Source organism: Gavialis gangeticus, unplaced genomic scaffold (assembly GCF_001723915.1).
Source record: "Gavialis gangeticus isolate Ggan-Ray unplaced genomic scaffold, GavGan_comp1, whole genome shotgun sequence".
In the NCBI taxonomy this organism is placed as follows: Eukaryota; Metazoa; Chordata; order Crocodylia; family Gavialidae; genus Gavialis; species Gavialis gangeticus.
Genome location: NW_017728992.1, coordinates 147,750,732 through 147,762,841, shown reverse-complemented (window position 1 = coordinate 147,762,841; position 12,110 = coordinate 147,750,732). Strand labels below are relative to the sequence as shown.

The window sequence follows — 12,110 nt, the reverse complement described above, 5'->3', positions numbered from 1 at the left end:
CAGAATGTTCAGGCAGATAATACCGTGAATGGTATTCTATTCCTACTTCAAAACAACATTTCTTGAAGCAACTGAGCAGTTTTCTTCTTCCTGTAAAGCTGCAGATATGTATGATAACCTGAGACGAAACACAGAAATTGTGCAAGAAAGCTTCAGAGCAGGACAAAGACGGAGACTTCAAAACAGGTATTAAAGTAAAAAACAGAAGCATAGAAGTGTTGATGAATGGTTCCAAGTCACTGACTTTTTTTCCAAAAAAAAGAAAGCAAAAATACTGATGTATATAAGCTGAGCATTACTAAAAAAATTCCAAAGTAAGATAATGACTAAAAAAAAGACTGGCTCATTGAACTGAAGTCCCCTCAAAGGTGAAGAAGTGGCTTATACTTGTACTTGTTACAGCTATTAGGTACCTCCAATTATTAAATGTATATGGAACAAACATTTTTTGACCAAGAGAACTGACACCCAGGTATAAGAATCCTATAGAGATAGTGGTTTAAGAAGGGTGAAGATCCTAAACTAGAACTCACAGTCATCATGAGCAATGTGAATAATCTTTAAAGATCTCCAATATCTCACTAAACATAGTTAAACTGCTAGAGAAAAGTAAAAGTTAAAAAAGAAGTCTCTTTTCCTAATATTTCAGTTTGCTAAAAATTACCGAATAGAGGTATCGTTGGTTAAATTGTTGCATAGCTCCCTGCAGTTGGTTACGCTGAGACTGCCACTGCTCGAAGTTCCTGACTGATTCCATTGTTGGTCTCTGCCATGTTGTTGTTCTTGTGTTATGGTCCACATAGTAAACTCTTCCACGATCATCAACCCTTCTTTCCCAGCTACCAAAATAATACTAATGTTAGTATTCACATAGTTTTATATTTTAATTGAAAAAAAATATTTTGCGGCACTCTAAACTAAATTCATATTTTGGTTCAAACATAGAAATGAGATACAAATTTATATTTCTGATGTGCACTTCACATGTTGGTGTCACCTTAAAGTGTGATAAAATTAACATCTTTTAAATGTAGCATTAAATAAAAGGCAAATTAAAGCAGCAGGTAAATTGGTCAAAATTATTGATGTAAGCCAAGGTTGTTAACCTTTTTAAAGGCGTGTACCCCTTCTGGTGGTGGCAGCCAGATGTGGAGTGGAGGGGGGGTTGCGGCACCACCATATGAAAGCTTCTCCCCCCACCCCACCATGTCCAGCTAGCCGGGCAGTGCCTATGCGGCCCACAGAGCGGAGCCACTGTCCCCTACTTCCCCCAACCCTGCTCCTGGGAGGCAGTGGCACAGGGTGGTGGGTGGTGGTGCTCTGTCCCTGCCCGCCCAGCCGTACCCCTTACCACTTTTCCAAGTACCCCCAGGGGTATGTGTACTCCCAGTTGACAACCCCTGGCATGGGCAATAAATTTAAACACCAACATTCACATAAAAGATTAATCTGATCAACTGGTTTAGGATGAAGTTTTATACTGTATAAAATGGGTGGTATTGGTTTTAAAAACTACTAATTCAACAATAATACCAATGTATTATAATTTTCCATGTATAGAATCCAATTATTGGGTGTCATCTTAAATTCATCCCCTACCACCATAGCAGCTGAGAAAGCAGCAGGAGGAAGGCAGATGGTGGGGGGAAGGGGTGGAAGACAAGCAGCAGGGGAGTGAAGCAGCCTGAACTCTGCCACTTGCCCCCACAATTTCCCTGGTAATACAGTAATATAGCCTTCTCACCTTACACTTATATAGCTTTATCCTGTAACCACAAACAACATGATAAAAGTATTTTTAGTACCAATTTAAAATGCACATATTGAAAGAAGCATAGAAATTCTACATTACCCTGGAGGTAAAGGCTGTGGTCTTTCCCAAGTTGTAGTTCGTGTGTTGTGATCAACATAATAAGTTCTACCATGAGGATCTTTTCTCTGTTCCCATCTTTAAAACAAAATAAATACTTAAAATGTAAGTCAGGAAAATGTTTCCTTCTAATTAAATTTTCACCAAGGAAAAAGAACTGTTATCCTTTCTATAAAATTCTAACAGTGAAATGTACTCATTCAAACAAGGCTTGTGGAGCACTGAAGTCCTATTTTAAATCACTTAATTTCACCTATGGGCAAAATATTTGAAACTTTCTGCCTGAACACCAAAATGGGTATTTCTGATGCATAGAAAAGGCTATACTGTTTTTCCACAAGCATTTGAAATGCATTTTAAATATCTATTTTGAATCTATCTTTGAAAAGTGAGGCTAGATAATTATGTGCTAAAGGTCTAATATTAAAGAAACAACATTAACACCCACAAATCTTTTTCACAATAAGTTTTACCCTGTTGTCTGTTCCATAAAAACAGCAGCATTCTTTGGGTTTGTGAACATGTAGCCCTCACTGCAGACTAAGGCAGTGGTTCTCAACTGGGATGCCACAAGACCCTTTCAGGAGTGTCACAGCGTGGGCACTGCTGCTGTCAGGTGAAACTGCTCTACAAGCCTTGTATGAAATCAGATTCGGAAGGGCTGTGGGAACAGCCCCAAGCTCCTGCCCTCATTAGGGTTATCTAATAAACTTAACACATGCAGAAGGAGAGGCTTCTGCCACAACCCTTCCCATTCCAGCTCTGTACGCTCCTCCCAGAAACAGAGGGACACAGGGCTCTTCCACCTGGCAGCAGCTGTTTCTCCAGGCTGCCACACCACTGCTGCTAAATGGAACTGCCCTGTGCACCTGTTTTTGGGAGGAGTGTGGCTAGTGCAGCCGCTCCTGCCTGCTTTAGGCTTATCAGATAACCATAACACCGATTGCTCCTGTACCCCTTCCCAATCTGGCTTCACATGAAGCACACAGAGCAGTTTCACCTGGCATTGGCAGCATCATCCCAGTTGAGAACCACTAAGGTAAGTTGAGGCGATGCAACAGTGGTTTTCAACTGGGGTCCATCAAATTCAGGAAAGTTATGGAGGGTGCCCTGAATCTAAAAAAGTTGAGAACAACTGGACTAACGTAATATAAGCTCAGTAGTTTTTGGCTCTACAAAGGACATATTATAGAAAAATGTGCTAGTAGATAATTTAATGCCTTTTTATTTGCTGTGATAAAAAGTAAGATTACTCGCCCTGATAACACTTGGGATGTTTTCTCTAAAGTCAGTTTTAGTATTCTAACAGTAAAACTACAGAAAGGACACCAATTTTATAACGAAAAATTCCTGTTTCATTCTATTATGACACCTTTAGGTAGCAGAATTCTATTGATAAGTGGGAGAGAAAACCCAGGAAAATAGATGAGAGGAAGCCTTCCATTGAACACAAAAGTTTGCTTTTCTTGCAGACCGATACATCTCCATACCAAAACTACTGTATACAGTATCTTTAGGGGTGCACCGATAGAGATTTTTTGAGCTAATACTGATGGCTGATTTTTAACGAGCCATATCAGCCAACATCAATCCAATTCCAATACGCAGCCCTGCAGCATGGAAAACAACATCCAACTAGTAAGTCTCTTGTGAGGGAACGGTTGGGGTGGGTCATCCTCCAATGCCTTGTGCCCACTGAAGTTTGTCACCATGCTGCGGCTCCTGCATGATGATACGACTGCCACTGTCTTGAGTGGAAGATCTGAAACTGAGGCCTTCTGCATCCAGACTTGGGTCAAACAAGATCATGTGATCACCTCCACCCTGTTCACCATCTACCTGACCATCATTATCCACCTTATCCGAGATGATCTACCATCCGGTGTCAGTATCCAGTATCGACTGAACAGGAAGTTTTTCAATCTTGGGCGCTTCCGGGCAAAAACGCAATTCACCACCAAGGACATAAGTGACCTTCAGTATGCAGACAATTTCTGCATGATGGCTCACTCTTCACAGGATGTGCAAGCGACCTTAGATCTCTTCACCGCTTTGTATAAAGAGACTTGGCCTGTCCTTGAACGTTGCCAAGATGAAGGTTTTCCATCAACCCTCCCTAGGCCAGCTGAACATCCCTTGCACCATCCATGTTGACAGGGAGGCTCTGGCATAGATGGAGTACTTTCTGCATCTCAGCAGCCACCTCTCTCAACAGGCTACCACTGATGAAGTCCAGCACCGGGTCAACTGCGCCAGTGCTGCCTTCTTCAAAGTTGTGACAATGTGTCTTCAAAAACAGAGACCTTTGGAAGTCGACAAAGGTCCTGATTTATGAGGCTGTTGTGCTGACTACCCACCTCTACTGGAGTGAAGCCTGGACTCTCTACCGATGCCACATTAAGACCCTCAAGAGCTTTCACCAGCGGTGCTTGTATCTGTGTTGTGCAACAACTGTGCCGTCAGCACAAAACCTGCAAACTGTGCACAAACCCAAGCTAGTTGACCCCGCCCTCGGAGCCCCCTTTTTTTCTCCTCTAATTTTCCCCCGCACGCCAAAAGCGGGCGCGAAAGGTTGTCCAATTGGGACCCGCAATGTCCTATATAACCCATGAGTAAGCTTCCGCCCAGCAAAAGCAGCACTTGTCAGCACATCAAGGAGGAACTCTTCCTCCCTGCCCAGGCTTGGCCAGCCTTGACGTGCTTCTCCACCACCAATCACGAAATTTCCCCGGCGTACCCCTCCCAGTGCACTTGATAAGACCTCGTTCAGCTCTGTCTCGAGAGGGTCTCCGCAGCTGTCGATCTCGCAACGTAACCGATACCTGTTTTCTGCTTGGTCTGCGCCTACGCGTCTATTCCACTGATGTGCAAGTAAAACGAAAACAAAAACTTTTGTAACCATTACGAGTGTGTAGCCGCCTCCTTTACAACACCCGCCCAAGGGGAAAAGACCCACCAGCTCCACCGAACCACGCGCGACAGTATCAAATCCTGGGGGTCAAATGGGAGGACCACCGAACCAGTAGTGTCCTCCATGAAGCTGCATCCAGCAGCATCAAAGCCTTGCTTTTGAGAAATCAACTCTGATGGATGGGCCACTGCGTCTGGATGTCTGAGAACTGCCTCCCTAGCCAGATACTCTTTTCCCAGCTCTCCGTTGGCCAATGCTCAAAGGGTGGCCAAAGGAAACGGTACAAAGACACACTCAAGGTCGCCCTCAAGCATGGAGGCATTGACACCAACAGCTGGGAGGAGCAAACTGCTGACTGTTTGGTGTGGCACCACCTGGTCCACCAAGGTGTGCACCGCTTTGAGGGCCAATGACTCGATACTGAGGTGGAACAGTGGCGGCAGAGGACGGAGAAGGAGACCAACTCAGGGCTGCGAATCCCACTCCCCCACACAACAACATGCCCCCATTGCCAAAGAATGTGTGTATCCAGAATGGGGCTCCTCAGTCACCTGAGGACCCATCAAACCTGCCGGACATCATCCTCAACTCCAAAAGACTGCTGATGACAACATCTCCAGACCAAAACTACCGAATCTTTAGGGGTGCACTGACAGAGATTTTTTGGGCCAGTACCAATGGTTGATTTTTAACAAGCTATAATCAGCCAATACCAATCCAATTCCAATATGCAGCCCTGCAGCGTGGAGAGCAGCGCCCAGCTAGTAAGTCTGTTGTGAGGGAAGGGTAGGGGGTGGGGGGACAGGGTGCTGTGCTGGTGCTGTGGCCAGGGTGGGGCATGGGATGGAGCTGCAGCTCATCCAGAGGGACTTCGGGGGACAGGTCCCGCCACTGCACGCGCCCTGGGAGGGCATGGGGGACATGTGACTCCGGATCTGCGCACGGGGCAAGGGTGAGCTGCTACTGTGGGCTGGGGCCAGAGCTGTGCCAGGCATTTTCTGGCAGGGTGCTGTGATCAGGGCAGGCTGCTGTGGCGATGGGAGCGGGGGATATGGCAAATCTTGTGGGGGCTGCAGCCCCCCCCAAACCCTCCTCCCAGCACTGCCACCCACCCTGAGCACAGCCTGGCCTAGCCCCCTGCCAGGAAGACCCCAGTGCAGCCCCAGCACACAGTAGCAGCCCGTCGTCGCCCCGTGCAAATCCAGGTACCCCCCCCCCCCATGCCCTCCTGGGGTGCGCACAGCAGCAGGTGCTGCTCCCTGCCACTCCCCAGATAAGTCGTGGCTCAGTCACGTGCCCTGGCTGGGCAGTGCCTGCCCTCCCCCAGCCCCACTTCCTCCCTCACCATGCGGCCTCGATCTGCCCCCCCAGCCCCTTCCACCCCAAAACAGACTTACCAGCCAGATTTGGCTGTTCTCTACACTACCAGGCTGAGCACCTGGCCGCCTGCAGGCTGCACACATGCATGCAACATTTATTAGCCACATTATCAGCCACATCATACCAAAAAATGGTATGATTTCAATTTTCCTCATGTTGGCTCTCAATTTTCCTCATGTTGGTGCTGATCCAATATGGGACCAAGTACACCTCTAAATATCTTGTCTGCCACTCAGGAGATTTGGTTTGTATTTTTCAATATGGTACACACTGCCCTATAAAATTTGCTCTGCTGCACAAACGGTTAAATCATGGACGCAGCAAATTAATGTAAAATAGCAGTGTCAAGAAGAGACAGACATCCAAGCACAGCTAGGGAACCTGGTAGATGAAACTGGAATCCTGACAGACTGAAAAAAATATGCCAGTGCAATTTTAGGTAATGACAGGAATTTTACAGAAAGTACTTGCACTTTTCAGAGGGGCGAAAAACCCATAAGCTTTTTATTAGAAACAAAACAATTGCCATAACATTTCGCACTAGTAATCCCTTAATAGACACATATTGGAATAATTTGCCCACAGAACATTTTTCTTCCTAATCCCCTAACCGTAGCTCCCTTACAGGAAGCAATCTAGTGACAGATGGTGAACACAACTGTCAGCAAAGAAAAGGAAGGAGTCAAACACAATTGTCAGCAAAGTAAAGAAAAAAGTCAAAACAGCCTAAAATAATGGGAGAACAAATTAGGGATTACTAAAAGTGAGGAAGAGGAAGGGACAAATATTTTGGCAGGTGTGCCACAAATTAGCCCAGCACTCTCCCCGAGTGCCACTCTGATGCCCTTCCTTTGTCCAGCCTGGTGCTCTGCTTTCAACTCCCTACTGTATGCTAACTGCCTTATGAATGGTGGGGGGAGAACAGCGCATATGATATACCTTGATTTTAATAAGATTTCTGACACTGTCTTCTGTAACCATTCTTATTAATGAACTAAGGAATTACAAATTAGATGAAAGCACTGTAACATGGATACATAACTAGCTGGATCTTTGTGCTCAGTGAGTGGCCATCAATGGCTCAATATCTAGTTGGGAGGAGGAATCAAGCAAGATTTCCCAGGGGTCTGCCCTCGGTCCAATACTGTTCAACATCTTCATTAATGAACTGGACAATGGGACTGAGTGCATGCTTAGCACATCTGTGAATGATACTAAACTGGGTGGAGTTGCAAAGGTAATTCAGGTTGGAGATTAAGAGGAACTTTCTGACTATAACGGTGCTTACACATTGGGGCAGACTACCCAGATAAGTTGTGAAAACTCCTATTTCTCTGGAAATTTTCAAGAGTAGTTTGGACAGACACTTTGCTGGGACAGTTTAGAGATGATCCTGCCTTGATCCTCGTGAGGTTCCTTCCAGCCCTACTTTCCTACGATCCTTTTCAACTAGGGGTTAATTAGACAAGATTTACGAAAAAAAAATACAAGAGTTCTACTCTCTAACTAGTCTCTCTGTCCCTAAGCAATTTTTGGTGGCAAGGGTTTTCTATGGTATCTTTACTGGACCACTTATATAGCTGAGAGAAATGTTGGGCAAGATTTTGAGCACAAAGGTCCCATCAGAAGGGTGCTTTTTGCCTGTAAGTCTGTTCAGCATCTCTCCCAACAACACAGTTGGTCCAGTAAAAGATGACACAAAAAACCCCTTTGGCTCTCATACATTTCCTGGACTATCAAGACTACAACAGCACTTGAATCCTGCTAAAACTTCTAGTATCTTTTATAACTTTCTGAACTTTTGACATTAAAGCTATACAAAGCTAACAAGTTCCACATTCTTTTATACATTTTCCTGTGTTGTTTTTTCAATTTCCTTAGCAGCTCACCCATGCTCGAATTACATGGAAGGATGATACAAGCATGGGAGATCCATAGGAGAGCCCACCTATGTTGCCTATTTACAATTTTTCTATGCCTCTAATCTTATCTTCATCGTGTGTCCAACTTATTTCTACAACATTAATTTGATAGGGAAATCAAAAATGAATATATGTACAGTAGTATTATCCATCCCATTCTTTATGTTTCCTAACATATTGTTAGTTTTCTGACTGCTGCTGCACATTTATGGATATTTTCATTAACACTTCAACAATGGCCAACTATTTTTCCTAACTTAATAAAAATTTGAGGAAAAGTGTATGGGTACTCAGTTGGTCTAATAAAAGATATCACATCTACTCAAAGAACCTTGCCTACGTAGCTCAAATTATTCTTTGCAAATTTGTAAATTATTTTATTTGCCATGATATTGCCCTTTAACATATTTATGTTAGGCTCATATGGAGTTTCTCAGAGTTCAGTAATCCTGACTATTTGCATCACTGCAATACCAGCAGTGAGAGAATAAGGTGCCAGTAACTATGCTTCAAGAGAACTTGACCAAGTTTGGGTCTTGGTAGGCAAGGACTCACAAGTCAACACAACATGGCCCAAGCCACCAATTAGAAAAGAGGTTCAGTACCTAATTATTCAATACTATCATTGGATTATACCACCACCAGCTTGGAAAAATTCCTCTTGGACACCAAACTGCTTAGTTATACCCATTGTGAACACACCCACCCCCACAATGCTCCTACAAATGTGCACCAAGGATGTTATATGCACTAAAATCACCTTAAAAATCACTTTTTGGAAAATCAGTTCTCTCTCAAAATTGCATTTATGTGCTATCTGGTCTTATTTATGAGCCTGTAATACTTTGGAATTTTCAGACTAAAACTTTTCCATCATGCTTGCTCCTTCTTAAAACCATTCCCTTTCATTGTTTAAAGTGTCCATAGCTGAAAAATGTAGCAAAAGTCATCAAAATTGTAAAATTTCAGGTTGAATTCTGAGAAGTGCCTTTATAGCTCTATTAAATACCTGCAAAATATGAGAAACAACACTGTGGAAGATGCCTTAAGCCAGAGGCGTGCAATTCTTTTGGGTGGAAGGCCGCTTAATGAGGTTTGGTGAGATTTGAGGGCCACATGGCTAGCTCTGCCCCTTGGCCGCTGCCCTGACCCTTGGTCACCATCTTGGGACCAGAGGTCCCACCCCCTAATCCCTGACTTTTGCCACCAGAAGTCCCTGCCCCCCTCCCAAATACACCTTTGGGAGGAGGGGTTGCCATCTTAGAACCAGAAAAAAACCAAATCATACACTAAAGTCAAACACCTACTATAACATATTTTAATTTTATTACAACAAATATTTTTATCGTGATTTGTGTTTGCATAGTATATGTATAGGTGATTGCATAATAACTCAAAAATAAATTCTTAGTCTTGTATAATGTACGTGTGTGTGGTGGGGTGGGCGGGATGTGGGGAGATGGTGTATATGTGGGCGGTTGCGGGGGCGGGGTGTGTGTGTGGGGGGGTGTTTGTGGGGTGTTAGGACCACCCCCACACTCCTCCCATGGCGCAGCAGCAGGCAAGAGTGCTGGGGCCCAGTGGCATATGACTCCAACTAGCACTGCACGTTATGGCAAGAAGCATGGCCCCCACCAGGCTGTCTCTATTGCCAGTGCTCCCCGCTGCACACGTGAAACCCATACATTTGCACCACATAAGATGGAAGCCCCATGTGCTGGAGCCGGCTGCCTTCCCCACCCCCTGCTGTGGAACCAGTGTAGCAAGGGGTGGGGAAGGCAGCTGGCTCCAGCGCATGGAGCTTCCCTCCCATGCCACGTGAGTGCAGGGGCTGTGCATGCATGGCAGGGAGTGCATGGCATAGAGATGGCCCAGTGGGGACTGCGCTCCTCGCCACAATATGCACACTAGCTGGAACCACACACTGCCAGGCACCAGCACCCCCACCTGCTGCATGTCATGGAGGGAGTGTGGGGCTAGGGTTCCCACATTCACACGCCCTCCCTCACACCCACATGCTGCCCACCCAAGCTCTGCGCTACCGCTGCCCCACTAGACTGCAGCTCTGCCCACACCCCCACCGCTTCTCTACCTGCTGCTCAGAGGAAGCAGGATGTCAGGGAGGCCAAGCAGGTCCCCATGGGGTGGCTGCAGCAGCCCCACCTGGAAGCTGTGTACTGGCTATGCCCTTCTGCCCATGAGGGTAGGAGCGAAGTGCAATAGGTTATGTTGGGGGCATGTGTATACATGGGCACCTCACTTCCATCCTCATGGGTGGGATGGCTGGGTGGGGTACAATTCATTGTTGGACTCTGCAGGCTGGATGAAAGTGCCTGGTGGGCCAGATGCGGCCTGTGGGCTGTATTTTGCCCACGCCTGCCTTAAGATATGGCACAGTCCAAATCAAATAATAAATATCTATATATAAAAAACTAAGCACAATTCTATTTTTGTAAATACCCAGTTCTTTAAGTGTCAAGATCTCAGAACAGAGTGGAAAGCCTTAATATATGAGCTATAATTTCAGAAAAAAAACAAAACAAATGCAACTGAGGCATTGATGAGATGAGAACATGAAAATAACATAAAATGTATTTTTAAACAGCCAAAGTGTATAGTCCTACGTACATATAGGAACAAAGAATGCAGGCTGTATGTAAAAATAGAGTCCTAAAAGCAGTGATTCAGACTCTGAAAAATAATTGAGGGATTGTAGTAGAAAGCAGCTATATAAGCTCCCAGAGTGATGCTGCAGCAAAATGATCTAACAAAGGACTGTCCACCTGGCAGCCTGTGGGCCACATGCAGTCACTGAGGGCTTAACTTGCAGCCCCTGGCTTCCCAGTCTTGGACCTTCTCTTTTCACTGCTCTAGTGGCTGCTACAGCTAGAGTCTCCAGGCTCTCACTCCCTCCTTCTGCTCCCACTAGTTGCCCCTGTCCCTGACGCCAGGCCAGTCAGCAGGGCTGAGAATCCCACATGGTACAGTAAGGCGGGAGGAGATGGGGGCGGGGGAAAGGAAGCCCACCACACAGTGCCGTGCCGTGCCATATAGCACAGAATGCTGAGTGCAGAGACATCGACACAGTGCGAGAAAGGCACCTGCCACATGGCATTAGGCCTATGGTGGGGGAGGCGGACATGTGGCCCACCACATGTGGCTGGGGGGGTAACAAGGTCCCTGGCCACTCTGAAGTTGGATAGCCCAGATCTACTATGATTTCTGAATGTATAAAATGAGAGTAGCGAAGAGGAATAGGGAAGCAATTTTACTTCTGCTTACAGCACTGGTGAGGCTGATATTAGAATATCTTGCAGAGGTCTAGGCACTACATTTTAAAAAGGATTCTGAGATATGTAATAGGGTGCTGAAAATGATACACGGGTTGGAAAAAGTACATTATAGCAGAATGCTTAAAGGGCTTACTCAGTTCAGCATAAGAAAAAGACTGAAAAGATTACAGTCTACATACCTTTACAAAAAGATTACAGTGGGTTACAAAAGGCTCTTTAGCCTAGTGGAGAAAGGCATAGTGGCTGGAAGCTGAAAGCCAGAATATTCCAACTAGAAATTAACATGTTTTTTTTTGTTTTTTTTTTAAATAGCAAGGGCAATTAATCATTGCAACAGGAAGTGGTGAATTTCACGTCTGCAAATCAGAACTGCACACCTATATGTGTTACCTAAATAAAATGTTCAATATAAAGGTAACTGAATAAAACTTAATTGCCTGTGATATACCACAATCAGACACTAGATAATGTAATGGCCCTGTCTGGTCTTGATGTTTACAAATGGGATTTTCAGATTTCAGGCAGTTGTAATCTGGCTTTCATAGTTTCATAGATTAAGGGTCGGAAGGGACCTAGTAGATCTTCTAGCCCGACCCCCCGCCAGGGCGGGAGAACAACAAAACCCCAAAACAAGAAACGGGACTCAAATGAGTCCAGCCAGGTAGGCATCCAGCCTCTTCTTAAAGACCCCCAGGGTAGGGGCCAGCACCACTTCCCTTGGAAGTTGGTTCCAG

At 45.3% G+C, this 12,110-nt stretch overlaps 1 protein-coding gene across 2 annotated transcripts in view; it reads right to left on the bottom strand.

Annotated features, from left to right (window-relative positions):
* WWP1 (WW domain containing E3 ubiquitin protein ligase 1) overlaps positions 1–12,110 on the bottom strand; it is a 74,385-nt gene that overhangs the window by 27,808 nt on the left and 34,467 nt on the right. For both annotated transcript variants that reach the window (XM_019527879.1, XM_019527880.1), the window contains exons 8-9: positions 1,853–1,948; positions 665–839 (exon numbers count right to left, since the gene is read on the bottom strand). In XM_019527879.1, the coding sequence (XP_019383424.1) occupies positions 665–839; positions 1,853–1,948 (271 nt within the window). The remainder of the gene's footprint in view (positions 1–664; positions 840–1,852; positions 1,949–12,110) is intronic.